Source organism: Ischnura elegans, chromosome 12, assembly GCF_921293095.1.
Source record: "Ischnura elegans chromosome 12, ioIscEleg1.1, whole genome shotgun sequence".
Taxonomy (NCBI): Eukaryota; Metazoa; Arthropoda; class Insecta; order Odonata; family Coenagrionidae; genus Ischnura; species Ischnura elegans.
Window position 1 is genome coordinate 49,094,693 of NC_060257.1, and position 17,240 is coordinate 49,111,932.

The 17,240-nt window shown below is 39.8% G+C and overlaps 2 protein-coding genes across 7 annotated transcripts in view; both read left to right on the plus strand.

Annotated features, from left to right (window-relative positions):
• Window positions 1-6,289: 6,289 nt before the first annotated feature.
• LOC124169088 lies at window positions 6,290-14,489 on the plus strand. 4 transcript variants are annotated; one of them, XM_046547568.1, is made up of 6 exons: window positions 6,348-6,808; window positions 7,972-8,234; window positions 8,366-8,489; window positions 9,961-10,074; window positions 11,992-12,227; window positions 13,312-14,489. In XM_046547568.1, the coding sequence occupies exons 3-6, from the start codon at window positions 8,385-8,387 to the stop codon at window positions 13,700-13,702; spliced, it is 846 nt and encodes a 281-aa protein (XP_046403524.1). In that variant the 5' UTR covers window positions 6,348-6,808; window positions 7,972-8,234; window positions 8,366-8,384; the 3' UTR covers window positions 13,703-14,489. The 4 variants fall into 4 exon arrangements, with proteins under 4 accessions (XP_046403525.1, XP_046403524.1, XP_046403522.1 ...); XM_046547569.1 differs by lacking the exons at window positions 6,348-6,808; window positions 7,972-8,234 and adding an exon at window positions 6,290-6,339; XM_046547566.1 differs by lacking the exon at window positions 7,972-8,234.
• Window positions 14,490-16,138: 1,649 nt separating this feature from the next.
• Window positions 16,139-17,240, plus strand: part of LOC124169137 (dual specificity protein phosphatase MPK-4) — a 30,817-nt gene continuing 29,715 nt past the window's right edge. For all 3 annotated transcript variants that reach the window (XR_006867035.1, XR_006867036.1, XM_046547642.1), the window contains exons 1-2: window positions 16,139-16,321; window positions 16,417-16,548. Coding sequence is in view for 1 of the 3 variants with exons in the window: in XM_046547642.1 (XP_046403598.1) it covers window positions 16,422-16,548 (127 nt within the window). In the remaining 2 variants the exon portion in view is untranslated. The remainder of the gene's footprint in view (window positions 16,322-16,416; window positions 16,549-17,240) is intronic.

Below are 17,240 nucleotides of genomic sequence, written 5' to 3' on the forward strand. Positions count from 1 at the left end.
TTTTTCGGATCAAGTTCCCTAACCTGACCAAACACTGACAGGATGTTATGATCATAATGTAGCGCCGCGGCGCTAGATTGCCGGTTCGCGGAAGAAGGGTTGGCAAGTGAAATAAAACGCCTTCCAAGCCCAAGCAAGGCCGCTTTACTCTCTTTCATCATAGGGTTTTTCTCGGACTATGTCCCTATATGACTTATGGAGGATCCCACATCTGTAAACGCTGTAACACCTAATTTTGAGTGGTTTGTTTTGGTTGTTGGTGTGACGAAATAAAAGCAATAATAAGCAGCAGAGGTGGAGTGAGGTAATTGTTGGGATTGTTGACGGCGGAAGAAGATGAAGAGAGAGGACTCGGATTGTGATAGTTATGGAGGACGGGTGTTTCCCTGCTCCCGAGTTTGTATTATTTAAAAGTGCAATAAAAGGTTTGAAAGTAACGTGAAAACGAAGTGAAATTAATTGAAACGTTACATATTGGCGCCGCAACGTGTAGGGCACGACTTCTCGAGAGGATCGAGACCACGGAACGCCTGAGGAACGAGTCGCGTCGTAGAGAGCGGGAATTCAAGATGGCGGGAGTGAAAAAATTTTACGAACTGAAAAAGGTGGATTTACAAAGTTTGTTGAGGGATCGGGGATCGACGACCCAAGGGGCGAAATTTGAGCTGCAGGAGCGTTTAAAGCCACTTTTGATAAAAGAAGGGGTAGATATAGAGACACATGAGTTTGAGATGGAGACGCAGGACCAAGGATACAGTGACCTACGGGTGCTATTAAGACAGATGCTAGAAGAACAGAAGAGTCGAAATAGAAAATGGGAAGAAGAACGGGAGAGTCGAGATAAAAAATGGAAAGCAGAACGGGAGAGGCGAGAGAGTAAACAAGAAGAAAGAGACAAAAAGTTGGAGGAGACAATGAAAAGCATCAACGAAGGGCTAGCGGCGTTTCGGCGAGAATGTGAGGGGAGAAAGGAAAAACAAGCGGAGGAAGTGCCCGGGAAGATGGTGGACGAGATAGGACAAGAATCCACCTCAAAGGCAGCTGGGCTGGATGAGGAGGCGGTCCAACACATCGTGCGTGAGAGGGACGCGAGACCCAGCGTCACAATGACATCCGCGGTACAGTTGAAGGTACCGACGTTCGATGGGAGGCATACATCAGGACCCCGTGAGGAGAGTGCGTGGAGGACGTCGGGAGGCACGTTCCAGCACAACCAGCAGCACGGATGGGACTCGAGGAAGTCGCAGCAGCAGGAGTGGCAGGCGTCGAGCCAGCAGAGAGAGGGACGACGAGACAAAAACTTTCGCGGCGATGGATACGTTCACCGGCCGGGCGAGATATCAGCTGATCAGCGGCCTGCACTAAACAATGTAGCGGAGGCGCGCCAACCGGAGCGACAGCACCTTGTCAATTCCATGATGGCGGAAGGAAGCAGTCACATAACCGAGCTTGGATCGGCGGGAGAAGGTGACTCTGAGAGGATCGCGAGAATATTTAGGATACGTGAAGGTAACGTAAGAAGGGACGAAGGTCGGGTGAAGAGAAGAAGGAGGAAGGAGAAAAGGAGGAGAGTAAAATTTAAAATGGGGCAATTAGATAGGTGGCGAGAGTGGTTACACCCTGGAGAGACGGTGGAAGGGTGATGTGACAGGAGAAAAGTGAGGGTAAATACATGTGTTATAATTTGATATCGATGATTGCAGGAGTGTTTGTTGATTGTTTATTAAGTGCATGGTTGGTATTTATATGCTTGGAATGAATGATGACAGTGATGAATGAATGAGTAAAGTGAACGGAGAAGGGGAGTGATAAGTAAGAGAAGTGTGACAGACGGAATAATGAAATGCCGGTGTGTGAAGTGGAGTGAACTGTGTTTGTGTGATGGAAAGGGGGAAGTTCAAAACTGAAGGCGTTGGGGCCACGCCCGTAACCCATAATACTTTGTTTTTGAAGGCTTTGAAAAAGAAAATTGCATGTCATTCCATTTTCTTTTCCAATGGGGCAAATGTAACACCTAATTTTGAGTGGTTTGTTTTGGTTGTTGGTGTGACGAAATAAAAGCAATAATAAGCAGCAGAGGTGGAGTGAGGTAATTGTTGGGATTGTTGACGGCGGAAGAAGATGAAGAGAGAGGACTCGGATTGTGATAGTTATGGAGGACGGGTGTTTCCCTGCTCCCGAGTTTGTATTATTTAAAAGTGCAATAAAAGGTTTGAAAGTAACGTGAAAACGAAGTGAAATTAATTGAAACGTTACAACGCGTAAGGTGTCAAGTTAATTCTCCCAGAGGATTATGCCATAAGGATCTCCCCAATCACTCCAATATACTTGGTGTCTGGTCACTAAGATACTAGCACACTTACCGGTGCTGACTTGGCACATAACATCTTGGCCAGTAAAAACTCGCTTCCAATTCCCATCCCACTGGTGCTGGAGTGATAGAGCATCGATTCCGATTAAATATATTTATGGCACACATCAAGCTGAATAAAATTCCTGAGCGTCTTTTTATTATCATTCTTATTATTCGAAACCATTGCGCTTCTTACACGTCAAGCACTGTAGTAATCATTTGCATGAAAACATGAATAATTATAGTTCGCCAAAATAGAAAATAAATGGTTATTAGAAATTGTGAGTTGAGAGTTTTCCGTTTGTTTTGTCGAAATATTTAACCGATGATTTCCACCACAATACTTATCTATCAACGTAAAAACACCTGTCATTATTTAATGCAAAAACAAATTTAAATGTTCAGAAGCGAATTTGTGGTCTAAAACTACTATTTGTGGCTGCATGCAACCTAACAGCTAGATATCGCATCCGAATAGGTAAGAGTAATGCACTTAAAAGTTTGAGTCTCCCACCTAAAGGACGGTGAAATGCTGTGCTGGCTGTAAAATTCCTTGCGTTCAATTCTCACATCCAAAGAATTAGTTAAGACTTATCCAAACCACCCCAGCCAAAAGATTTTTTGTTTCACGCTCCCGGCCATCGAATTATTTCTTCTTAGCAGTCAGAACTTTAGTTGCAGCAAAAAATCCTTAAAATTCTCTCACCATTTCCATGACAATCAAACCCTACTCAAAACATTTCTTGTTGAAAACGAAATTCAAAAGTGAATTTTTGCTATGTGCATAACTAAGAAAACTAGACAATTGTTTGTGTAAGATTGGAGGGGTGAGATCCCTAATTAGAATTTCACGTTGTCTCTCATAGGGGAGGCAAGAGGTCATGAGGCGTCAAAAATCGTTTTATGCAGTATTTTAATAGCACTCTATCAGAAATATTTTGAGAAATTATCTGGAGCTCGATGCAGGGATAAGTGACGCCTTTCTAAAAATTTTTGAGCTTAAATAGAATTAGTGGACTGAAATTTGAGTGTTGCGATGTTGCCCCGTAACACAACGCATCGGAAAATCGAGGGGCTCTCTAAGGCCTTTCTTCGTCACTCATGCCGGCTAAGATTGTACTGCCTGGGATCCCGCTCGTATGTTTTTAGTCCACGAAAGAATTTTTGTCGCCGATAAAATAGCTCGAAAGGTAGTGTCCATTCAACTCACACTATACGGCGCAAACCAAAGAACTTCTCGCAGTTCGTAGCTTCCTCATCCCACTTCTCTTCCACCCCAACCACCCCCAACTCCTCTTACCGCGTCTTTTTTCAAATGCAGTGCCAACATCCGAAAGTTTGTCATGCGAATTTGACGTGGTTCGAGCTGGGTCCTAGGAGTGGCGCGGCTGATCTTCCCACATTTACTTTTGGAGTTGACTGTACATATATGTGTCTGTTCAATAGACCGGCCCTTTTTCAGAATTTAGAAAAATCCCTCATCTCAAATGACCTAAATGAAATTTATATTCATGTGCTGAAATTTGGCTATTTTAAAATAATGGGAACCCATGTCCTAAGTATTGGGGACTCAAAATTGGATTTTTGGGGTTGAAAAAACTCTTGTCTTGATGATAAATGTGATAGTCTTTTAGGGCTGAAATATTGTTTGTTTTGATGCATCTCTTAGCATAAATGAAATATGGTCTCCTACAATCTGCTCCACCCCAAGAGCAAGGATCATTTGTAATATGGGAAGCTTCCCCAATTTCTCATACCACCCTGCACCGAGGTACTGCCGAAGGATGGCCCAAACCACTAACTTCTCTGTTAGATATTATACAATAAACACTCCCTCTACCTCCTACCCTCCCTAGGGCAGAGTGAATGTCCCAAGTGTAAATATCTGAATTTATATGTTGCAGAATTGTAAATTTTTTTGTCTGATGTCATGATTAATATTACTAAATCCTACAGTTTCACATGAAAGCTACGCTATGCATCCTTTTTATGGAAGCTCATGTTTACCTTCTTCTCCCCTCCCCTGGTGAAGCCAATATTCCCTTTGTATATTCCCTATGAAGGCATGTTCTTGTTTTAAAAAGTTTTAAATTTATTTCACTCACACTCCAGTCAAGTACAATTAAATTTATTTTCACCAAGCCTATGCATGTAAGTGCATATATGATCCAAAATAAAGCAAATAAGGTAGCACAAATTTGCAACTCGTCAAAGAGAGCAGAGTGACTATTCAGTCACATTTAAGGAGTCACAAACTGCCCCTCCATGTAAAATTACCCCTTTAAGCACAACTCCTCCTGGTATGTCATACCACCATGCACCTCTACTCCATGTGTCATTAGCTCTTTGCATTGCAGGTTGATCAGAGGATTTACTTTTTCCAAGGTTTGTTAAATTATCACGGAGATGCAAATATGAATACTTTCCAGGAATAAAGTATCTCAAATTTGGTTCCTACAGAATGGTCTGTAATACAGATCAATAAATCATTATCAAACTGTAAATATAGTTAAGTATTCCATGCAATGTTCGCTCATAGCTCTTTTCTCTACCTTATGTACCCACTCCCTTATCTCCTCCATCCATCTATTCATTACTCCTTCCCCCACCCCTCCTCTCACCTCCCTTTCTCTTCTTCCCCTCCCAAATTCTCCTTTTTCTCCTCATTGGAGACACTAGTGGCGATAATGACTGTACGAAGTTGCACATTGTGGTAAGGCAACTTGCACAAAAGAGTTGCATTTGCCTTTAGTAGTTCTGGCTGCTGCATTCGAATATAAAATTAAATATTTTGATGTACTATGCACGATTATATTCAGAGGTTGTTACTTGCATTGATCGCGTAATTGTCATTTTTGAGATACACTGTTTAGATAGGCTTGTTTCAGAATAGGTTTATATGCATTCAATGCTGATTGGCAGGCCAAATATGCATGAGTCCAAGTAGGGGATGCTCTGCTCATTATGACAAGACCTGAGTTCCTTGATGTTTAAATTCTCTGTTTGCCTTAAGGCACTATATTTGGGGCCCAATTGGGTAACTGTTTGGCATTTTGTTTTGTTAGGGTTTGTCGAAACAGGTATCTGTCTGCAGGGACGGATCCAGAATTTCTTTATCCTTTTCATTTTTCATAATGAATCTCTTTCACAAAGTTACGCCTCATACCATCAATTTTCACCGTAAAATTACCTTTTTTGGAGTAATTGTCAGGGGCGGATCCAGGATTTCTTTCTGGGGGGGCACAAGCAAGGCCGTATCCAGGATTTTGTTCTGGGGGGGGCACAAGGATACCTCGTAATACAAAACGAACGTAGTGATGATGGGACCATATTAAAAATCTTGCATATTTTTTAAGAGTCTGGGGGGGCACGTGCCCCTGGAATCCGCCTATGTTTGTCTGTACTTTTATACGGAAACCCTTTTTTTTGGCCTGAATGAGTCCATCCGTGATAAACTTTTGGCAGTGGCATGGCCAGGAATTTCGAGGGGATCGTCTGAAACCTAAATTATAAGTTTGCCTTCCCCTCTGAATTTCCTCTCCCAAGTTCACCTTCACATTCACTGTCGGCCATTCTGGGAATTTAGAGGACATGACCTTCCAAATCTACTTTTCTTCTGTGATTGGACATTTCGGAAGTGCATAATCCTTTGTGCCGTATGCAACCCTCATTTTTTTGTTGTATCCTCTCATTTTGGCCTTTATTCTTCTTTCCTCTATAATATCAACTTGCTTCAAGATAATTAGAGACAAATATACGTTGTGCTTCGATTGAAAAATGATTATTCTTTACGGTTTTTTGCTTATAGATGTTATCGGTGCGCCAGAAGTTTTTTCTTATCCCGTGAAAATGACGGGATTAGTCCTTCGAATATTAGCCGTCTTTTGAACGCTGCGTGTTCCCGCATTAATTGCGAACGCTCTTGCGTAATTTGCCTTGTCGCCGTGCGGATTCAATGTCGCGATTATTCAGCGAAAGCACATTCGGTGAGTGAGAGTTAATCCGCGAGGGAGGATAGCGAACATAAATTTTTTCTGCCACTACGTAAAAATGTAATGAGAAACATCGATACCGTAAATGGGAGTGAAGATATATTTGCATGTGCTGCGATTGTGTATTGCTGACAACTGTTATTGCGTAGTAATATTCGCAAGCCTACGACATGCGGGGAGTTAGAGTGCGCGGGCATGTAATCTTTACGAAGAGTTTGTCCTACTTTCCCTTCAGTAATCGAGAGATGCACGACATAAAAGCGAATGTCCTCGCCCAGTAACCAGCCGTCCGAAGGCATGTCGTGTGCGAAAAACAAGGTCGCCTGGTATCTTATCACTCTCACCTGCAGATGCGATTTCAACCGAATCGTGAGCGCTTCGTCCACCTGTTTGATTTGAAAGGATGCATTTGTGGGAAAACATCGCTACTTTAGGTTGAAGACCAGCGCCGCCCCAGTAAAATGTGAGTTAAATCAGGAATTCATATTATATGGCTGTATTTTACGGTGATCAATATTTTATCTCGTCGAATATAGCCAAAACCTATGACAAGGAGCGTATTTTTTTATGAGCACTACCTGCCTGAGAATGTGCACTCATATGTACCAGACGATTATATCTCGTGAAAAAGCGTGTTGTAAATCGATTTGAGAAGCCTTACTATTTATCGTCGGTGCAACAGAGGGCAGCATGATGCATTATTGTCAAGGACCATGATGAAAACATTGCGCTTTAACTGAGGGCTCATGGCCATCAGCCGGTAAGGTAGAATATCCGAGAACGTCAACGAGCAAAAATCTCGGAGAATATAAAATTATATCAGATCATCTACGGACTATGTAGGCAATGATATTATGACGATTGCGTTGTTTTGCCTTCGTTATACAAGGCATCTATTTGCTGGGCCGAATTTGAGATGAATTCGAAAACACCGGTATCTCTATGCCGGCAGTTGCCCCTCGTTGATTGGTCCGTTTTCAGCCCCGAGCTTAGCGGGAATTATGAGAGTGGCCCAAAATATATTGGTCGATATCGGTAGGAAGCAACTAGGCATTCTTTAGGAGCTCACGTTTTCCAAATATTTTAGGAGATGGTTTCTTATCGATTTTGCATATAAATTCTGTCATTACTAATAGATTCTTCTCAAGTATAGTCCGATTGGATTGCAATATTTTCTGTTCCTTAAAGTGGACTTTGTGACATGTCTCTGCCACTGAGGTAGATTAAGACTCATTTCGGGAGGGAAACTTCAGGAAGCGTTTACAATGGGGATAGTTACATATAATTACCTAGTCGCTAAATTATGAGTTTGATTTTCTGGGTCACACATTTGCATTTTTTAAGAGATATTTTCATATTTGTTAAGGAACGGAAGGTCTTCTACAAGGGAGTAAATTTGGTTCGTCATCAATAGATAGCCTCTTTTCAGTGTCAAAGTTTTAGCTGCAGCAGGAAAAAATATTCCCTTGGATGTAGAGGGGACCTCATCCTCATCCCTGCCTCTAGTATCTGCCTGAGGTTCACCAGTATATTTTAGCGAATTATTTTCCTTGGTCCATTTTCAGTCTTTTTGTTTATTCCTGTACTCCTTAATGTTGCCTTGTTTATTCATCTTGCCCCATTTAGGATTTCTCACAGTTCCTGTGAACTGTGCACATTTGTGCATCTTATTGTTAGATGGGATAGGTGCCATCTCTTGGATGGGGAATCATTTGTTCCATTCCATAAACCAAGTATTTCAAGACCAGATGCCGCTGCCTTGTTGGAATGGTATTTTATAACCAGTTCTTCAGGCATAGCTTCATTAACTCTGCACTTCTTGTGTAAATTGATCTCTGAACTCAGTTTGCATGTATTTTTTAGGAAGTGACTGTAATAAATACTAATAGGTAAGGTCATTTTAATCAGGAAAACTTTTAGATAATGGCAGATTAACCATTAATTGTGCTTGTAAAATTTGTGAATATCTCACATTGTTTTGCTTTATTTTTTCACTTTTGTGTTGCTTTCTGATTTACAGATTTTGACCCTAGTTAAAAATGGCAGGACTAGGTTGTGAAACAGATGAATGGTTGCTAGTTGATCATGAAAAAATAGAATTTGTTCTTCAAGAACTTTCAAAGAACTGGCCGTCTTCTGTTCAGGTAATTTTATCCACAATGTTTCTGTATACAGGGCGGAGAATAATTGTTGATGATGTTTAGGTCAAAAACATACCATTTTTATACTGCAGAAACTTTGAGCCAAGCTCTCCGATTGCCCAATTGCCGGACGCTCTGGAGAAATCATGACTTGGAATGCTTTGACTGGCAGAGATCACAATGTGTCCAATGCATTCGGCAACAGGGCAAACTCACTGCCAATCTGAGAGCTTGGTTCAAAGTTTCTGCAGCTTAAAAATGGTGCATTTTTGACCTAATCATCCAGTGGCACCGATTCCATGGGGCCTGAGCCCCCTCAAAAATTCATTTTGGGTGTGAGGAAAAAGTGCGTCAGGCTTGTAAATTTTCCCAGGAGTGTCCAGATATCAAGATTCAAGTTATCAGGGTTCTAATGTTGATCATATAACTCTTCTAAAATGCTTTAACCCTTTCGCTGCTGTTCAATCTCTGAAAACTTTCTCCTCACATGCGGCGAAAAGGTTAAAATGCCTTTCGTGTGACTATGGAGCAGGTAATACAAGGATGGGCATGGTACACCCTCCGAAGGGTCGCTAATCCGGGACCCTATCCTCGACGAACTCATCCACGCAACTCCCCGAAAAGTGACCGTTCTGACTTCATTTTGAAAATCTATCAATCAATCCGATCATAGAAAAATGATTGTTTTCATCGCACTCCTGCCGATCAAGCGATCAAGTATGTCTTTGAACCGTGTTTCTGCGATGAAAAAAAACCAATTAATTAACTTTGCAAAAAAGCGTGGCTGCGGACCACCGGAAAATGGCCATTTCATCAAAGTTAACAAAATCGTTATTTTTCATCGCAGAAACACGATTCAAAGACGTATTTGATCGCTTGATTGGCAGGAGTGCAATGAAAACAATCATTTTGTGATGATCGGATTGATTGATAGATTTTCAAATTGCAGTCAGAGCGGTCACTTTTCCGGAGGTAGGGCCCCCGCTGGTAGGGCCGATGAGACGGTCCTGCATGGGTGAGTTCGTCGAGGAAAGGGTCCTTGATTAGTGGGTCCCTTCGAAGTGCTTCGGCGAAAGTGCTGACCGCATAGCAGGGAGGAAGAAAAAGTACGTCCACCGCAGTCTGCCGTGCGGACGTACTAGGTACGTTCACAGCAGTGAAAGGGTTTAAAAAACTTAAAACCCGCTATGTACTTATAAAATTTACCGGGGCAAGATCCCCGGTTAGGGCCCTCCCAATATTTTTTGTGAGTCAGCCTGTAAACATCTTATCATCAGTCATCAGTAATTTTGGTTCATACTGGAATCAGCTATCCAGGGTTGAAATTTTGTGACACAATTTTTCTCCACCCAATAAATGTAAAAACAGGAAACCCACACTGATATACTCTCATATATCGCTTGGGAAATATTGTTCAGCATTGTGGTCTTCATTAGGCAACTTACGTTTTTCATCCTTGATTTTTTTTCTACAGATGTATAATTTTATACAGAGTTGTATGCTCTGGAGCACTCATTACCCTCATGCAGAAACAAAAGTGTTCTATGAATCAAGAGCAGGATATGGTACCATTATTGCTTCTTTCAAGGTAGGTAACATCTTATAATTAATAGTAATTAGCAAAGTCACAGATACTGCTTAAATGGTAACAGCCCAAATAGCACAAAGTAAGAGAGTTATCCGTTCCTTATGGTTTTTGAATTGGAACCATTGAAATTGAAACGTACTTTGGGGCCCGGGGGTATGCGGAGGAGTCTAAAGCACAAAAAATTAAAAAGCACTGTTGAACACGAGCATCAAAATTTAATAACAAAGAAACGGTCGATTAAAAAAAATCACCTTTCTGAACTGTGGTGGCCATGAAATCAACTAAAAGACTTGGGGTAAAGGTGAGGTTAGAAACAGGGATGGAGGATTGTTACCTTGGCTGTAGGAGGTAGCAGTGGTCGAAAAAGGTGCCTTTGGTCGCCTCCCGGGAGCAGCTCTTCTCTCGTCCAAACATTCGACAAGAGCTTTATCAAAACAATGCACACCGCTCGCGGACAAAAATTCCCTTGTATATGTTTGGGCCCATTTGCCACCACCAATGTTAGGTCCCTACTGATCGGAGGCCATTTCCTTTGGTGGAGGATTTCACCTCCAGCCAAGCTGCTCCACCAATAGCATAGAGTGAGGCATGGCTCATCCTCCCTCGCTTCTCCCAGCTGCTTTTCCTAGGCTACCTCTTTCAATCAGCCAGAATAACGGGATTTGGAGTGGGTTGCCACAAGTTCCCTTGTATTGTAATACTAAGCTTGACCTTTCTATGCTAATGCTAAGTGCTCTATGCTAGTGCTTATATGCTAATGGGCGTCGAATCCACCCCATAATAAATTTTCTCTACTTTAATGATATTCTGCCCAGTGGTCAGTGTATTCAAAAAATCTTATGAAATGCATGACACCAAACTCACCTGAATCTAACAATGGCAGTGGAAACTAACCCATCTATTAAAATGTTTATTTTTGGCGATAGGTCAATTTTGATTTCTGTGGGCCGACCTCAGCACGCTACTAATCTTCCGGGATAGCCTCGTGGCTTCATAACTCCACGGACCACTCATTTCCCATATGGGGCATTTCTGTGGTTTGAAAATGGCTCTGCCGTATGGTTTGATCTTTGCCACTCGCCGTACCTACGTGGGGGTAAATGCTGCCTTTGTCAAAGGTGGCTATTTCTAGGCCAACATTCGGGGGGCGCTACTCCTTACCCCAATCGCCAATTTCTATCCCTGAATTCGGCATCAACCATTTCTTCCACAGGTGGAGGGTCTCTATAGGATTCAGCGATGGCTCATCTTTCATCATAGTTACGTCCCCAACGAACAAGCTGCTCAAATGACTGCGGTTTAACTATTAGGTGCCAAGAATAATCAGGGTTAAGATTGATGCACTGAATTGTTGAGGTCTTTACTTTGTAGAATTCCATTATATGGTTGGAAGAAAATTACTTTGCTTTTCTACAAAACACACACTTTATTCTACAAATTCTAAAAACATACAATTCATACAAATTCTACAAATATTACAATAAAGTGTGTGTTTTGTAGAAAAGCAAAGTAATTTTCTTCCAACCATAGGGTTAAGATTACTGCACACTATCTCCAGCAGTTCGTCTTCTTTAAGATGCAATTGTGATATGGCCCTTAGTTCATGTTATTTGTGTGTGCCTCTGCATTATCTAGATATATCACTTTTTTGAGTTATGAGGGCCAAATTATCAGGTGCTACTCCTTTGAGAATTTCTTATCTAAGGCAACCATTTCAAATTTGGCCTGTTGCTCCCATCATTTAGAAGGACTGTTGCCTTCTGGTAGGAAGATAAATGAGCCTTCTAACTGCCCTCAAACTAATATTTGTCATTAAGTAACAATAGGAGGGTAGTTTGCTTTAAGATGCAACTGTGATATGGCCCTTAGTTCATGTTACTTGTGTATGCTTCTCCATTATCTGATTGTATTTTTCAGGCGGAAGCTTACATAGTCACAGTATATTCAGCTGCTCTGCCTAATTTGAGCATTGCTAATGCTTTAAAAGCAGGGAAGGTTGTTAATTTGAACGATGGATCTGTTTTATTAAGCTGCATACCAAAGGAAATATCCCCTACGATTGCAAAGGCAATGAGAGATCATAATGTTGCTGGGCCTAATACTTTCAATGAATATTGGCTTTCTGCTGACTTGGCAAAATCTGTCAATTTTCAGTAAGTATCTTATATGCTAAAATTTATGCTTCCACCCTTTTTTATAATTATTGTTTTTTTCAACTTGGTTAGAACTGAATCTTAACATCTTAGATTCAATTACAAAATCTTCCTAACTAAGTTAACTAAGCCATAGCAATTTGGAGGGTAAGTGGTTCAAACCACTAAGTAATTTTTGTGAAATGCAGTCTTGAGGGTGCAAAATTTAACCTCTCAAAATGCTTTCCACCATCACCCCAGCTAGCACAGGTGGAACCACCTCGCCCTAATTCTCAGGGACTTGGGTTGGAATTCTCAGCGGTTCGGAATTTTCTATGCTTACGTAAACCAGTGAGATGTCCTCAGAAGAACTGCGTCACTCCGTGTAAAGGCAGCTTCACCAGTCATTCACTTTTGAAGCTCTCTCTCCCGGCCACTTTCTCGCGACCCCTGCTCCTCGGGCTCTGTCTCAACCGTCTCTCACTGTCCGGTTAACCGTTCTCCTTCCCACCTCGTCATATTCTCGCATCACCTTTCTCATTTCCAAAATCCACCACACACACACAGAGAAACGCCTCTATGGGAGTCATTGGGAATCACTTAGACTCCCACGCGGGAACATGAACAGACAAAAAAAAAAACACACTCATACAAAGGTAACTGAAATAATTTTGTTACAATATATCCCTATTGAGCAATTTTTGGACTACGTGCCTGCATCTCACTACGATATTTCCTGCATAATTCGACAAACTGCGCACCTGTCACTGGCCTCCTCCAGCATCAATCACCTAGCTACAGTCACAAAAGGTTAATGCCAGCCAATGATGCCTACCATGACGGACGCTCAATTAAGTAGAGAGTGGTCACAATTTTACAAGGAATAGTGAAAAAACTTGATGTGGTAGAAAAAAACTAACTCAGCTTGAAACTAAAAAAAATACTAACTTGAAATCAGCATACCTATTTTACCCAAACGTAGCTCAAAATTTGAAGTCAACAGAAAATAAGTTAAAAATTGTTCCCCAGTGTAATGAGTGATCTACTGTAGTTTACCGCAAATCAGTTTATTTATTTCTGTCTAATTCATGCATTATTTTTACAGGTGCCCTGAAGACATGTATTTATCTAACTTGGAACCAGAACACGCTGCTACAGTGGTACTTCACTGGCCTTATGCAGGAGCGAACTCATTAGATGTTATTACTCAAATGATAAATGTCTTTGATACTGTTGGCATTTTTACAAAAAAGGACTCAAAATTAGTGTCCTGGGTACTGAATACCTATTATGGTATTGGAATGCTTCACACCATTGAGGAATATCGACGGAAAGGCTATGGCTCTGTGATCGTCAAAAAGTTAGTGAAATCTCTTGGAGACAAGGGTATTCATTCTTATATACTTACTCGTCCGGATAATCATGCAGCTAACTCCCTTTTTATGAATATTGGGTTCAAGCAGTTGAATCAAGTAGACTTCATGAGAGTATCATAGACTATTGTGTACCTAAGGGTTATTAATTCTTACCCAGAAGAGTACATACCTATTTTATGAACTTCATTGATAGCTGAGAAAATGTGTTATGAACTTATGAAATGTGAAATGTTATGTATGTGCGTTAAAATGAAATATTAGCATTACAGTACCTACTCTGATAAAGTTAGAAATATGTTTTGCTTGTCATTATGTAGTGCTTTTGTAATGTGACATTAATAGCACCACATATTATCATAACATAAGATAATATTGCAATACATAATCAGTAAGTGCATGAAATTAAAGCAAAGAAGCAGATAGTGAATATCATAAACCTTCATATTTGTCTCTAGTTAGGACAAGTTCTCTCCCCTTATATGAAGCCCTTGTACCTGGGTGCTCAGTTACATAATACAGTCATGCAAATTAAGACTTTGTGGTAATATTAATCAAAGACAGTTGGTTTTGTCTCACTCTCTATGACCTGATACAGGTCTTAATGGAGGTACTGTAAGAAGGCCAAACTATTGGTAATGGAGGCTAACAAAGAGGTACCAATTACTGAATATGATGTGAATAATAATTTTTAACATGGGTATTTATAATATGTTATGCTACATACATAGGTGGATTTAGGGGGGGGGTACATAGGGGCATTGCCCCACCCCCCAAACCCTTAAAAAATATACAAGATTTTTATACAGTTATTATTATGTTCGTTTAGTTTTGCGAATTTTGCAGCCTCATTCATTTAATTCCATATTAATAAATTAATTTGATATTAAAATAAAGAGAATATTTTGTACAATAATTGTTGTATGTTAATTTTTATCCCAACAATGAGAAGATCGTTTTCCTGTCAAACCCTTGAGCCTCCCCAGAAATAATCCTGGATCTTGGCTACATATTTATGACCTGAACAGCATACATTACAATACTGTGCCTTCTGCTGGCAACTATGATCATATACCCTTACGGAAATATTAGCTACTCATTGTTGAGAATTGCTTCGTAAGTTCAATTGAGACAGCACCAAACCCATTGCAATCCATTGGTATATTTTTTCATGGGAATGGGTTATTCCATTGAACCACTTTCTTTGTAATTTTTTGTTTCTTAAGAAAAATAATTATTTAAAGCTCAGATATTATCTTTACTTCCTTATTTATTTTCTGGTTCTAGCATATATATTATATATTAATTTCAGAATTTTTTTCTTGTTCTAGTGAGCCATATTAGGTATATAATATTTGTTTGAACAAACCAAAATTAATTCAATAAAAGACAGAATGCTTGTACAATTCATTCTTATTTATTATTAATATAAAAGAGGACTCGTTATTACACATCGGGGTAGATTTTTTGATTCTGTACAGAGGATTACTTGAAACATGAAGTGGCCATACAACCCGGTTTAGACCACTATTGAGGGCATCCTGACGGTTTCTGAAAATTCTCTACAATATGCAGCAATAGAAGTTTATAGTAAATGAAAGAACGCACTGACAGCTTGGAGTAGAACGTTATTGCAGTGATGGTAGCAGTAAACAGCCACTTCCCCTTTGTCGGTTCCTGTCCCCACCGCCTTGCTAATCATCATCATAGTTTTGATTTTTCAAATTTCCATGAAGTCAGTATAGGTTTTCGAACTTCACTGGTGACCGCCCTTAACTCCCACCCCCCAGAACTAAGATGTCTAGACCAAAACATTTATGGCCACCCAACCTAAAACAAGAAAATGATATGTATGTATTCCTAAAGATTCATTCACAGTATTTTAAATCAACAATTATTTTTACTGCAGTCCATTCCTTCCCAGCCCAGCCCATACCATATTTTATTTTCTCAAGGTTCCATTGATCTGCCCCATTAAGATTATAAAATTGTTAATATAAAAGTTGAGATTATAAGTAATATTTAAAAAAATGGGATAAAGGTTCACATAGGAAAAAGTCCGTAACAAATATATGTATTCAAAACAATGTATTTTCCACCCTAACTTATTACCTTATAATGAATCTAACGGTGCATTTAAATTTTTTAGTGCTGAGAAAAAATTTCAGCGCACAGTACGTGATTGAATGGATTTTTTAATGAGATTTAAACCAAGCTTACGACTCTAATTAATGGACAAAAAGTAATGGTGAATTATAATTCGCCAAAATATGTAGGCGGCTGTATAAAATCTTCACAGACACACAAGGCATGTATGCAGAAGACACATAGATGAAACATCTTAAAACATGCGTAAAATATCTAATTTTTGTAATTATTCCCACGCATACCACTCAGTTTATAGCCAAAGTTGTCAAGAAGATGGATTCAGCAAAGCTGTTTTCTGGTAAGACGCGTGCTGAATCGTAAGACGCATCAGTATCACAAAGTTTGAGCTGGATAAAACTTTAAATGCACCGCTCAACGGCTTCGACAAAGGAGTAGCGAAATTCGCAAGAACGCGCTAAACTGGATCGATAAAAGAAATTCATAAAACCAATGTTGTAGAAGCACGATGTATTTTTGTCACACGTGTTTATAATGTGCAATTATATAGAAGAGAAGTGTTCGAGATGAATTTAATTGCATTTGGTGCATTTCATTAATTCGCTGTCAGGGTGTGAAAGAGCTTCCACGACCTAGGTGAGTTTGTTGGGAACGTTAACGTAGTTCGTGGTTGTTATTACTTCCATAAATTTATTAAAAGTCAATTGAATGAAAATTCGCGCGATGGACAGATAAAATGGATCAAACGAAGAAGAAAGAGAGAGGGTCGTCAAAGAAGAAAAAGAGGCCTACAAACCTAGAACGTGAGGATTTCGATGCAGGACCAACAAACTTAGATCTTATCGAGCCTGGCCTATGGTTGGGTGAGTTTTACTTCGTATGTTCGCCATGATTTAAGCTGATATCCAGTACATTTATTCTTGGAAATGGGATTCGTTCATTAGTTCGGATAAGATATCCGAACAGATTTTTTAATTTTGAAATTCATTGCCTTAAGTCCTGAGTTTCAGGAAAATGAACATTTATTGCTTACATTAATTTGGAATCGGGTCGTTCTTACCATCAGTATATGGTAAAAGTAACCCTTTTCCAGCTGCCACTAACTTTTAATGTTTAATATGGTGGAGTTCATAAGCATATGAATAAACGTATTGCATTTAATCTATTAATGTATATGCTTGACGTTCAGGTTCAACGCATTTATTGTGGCATATCATGATCGTGTTCCAGGTAATATATCTTTATTTATGTTAATTTGATTGAAAGTAAAAGAATGGATAGCACATGATGTTGGTCGGAGTATATTCTAGCATTGGATGCCAAATGTGTGAGAAACCTTGCATTGATTCAGATGATAATGTGCCCTAACCGTATTTTTATGTGTATTATTAATATGGGATGAAATAAGATAAAAACTCTTCATCCAGCCTTAGTTAAATTCAATTAAAATATGTTACTAAGGCAATGTATTAATTTTTATACTATGTTAAAAGTAACTTTAGGCATTCTTGGTATGTTGGATTATGATGCTTTAAATAGAAAAAAGAGATGTTAG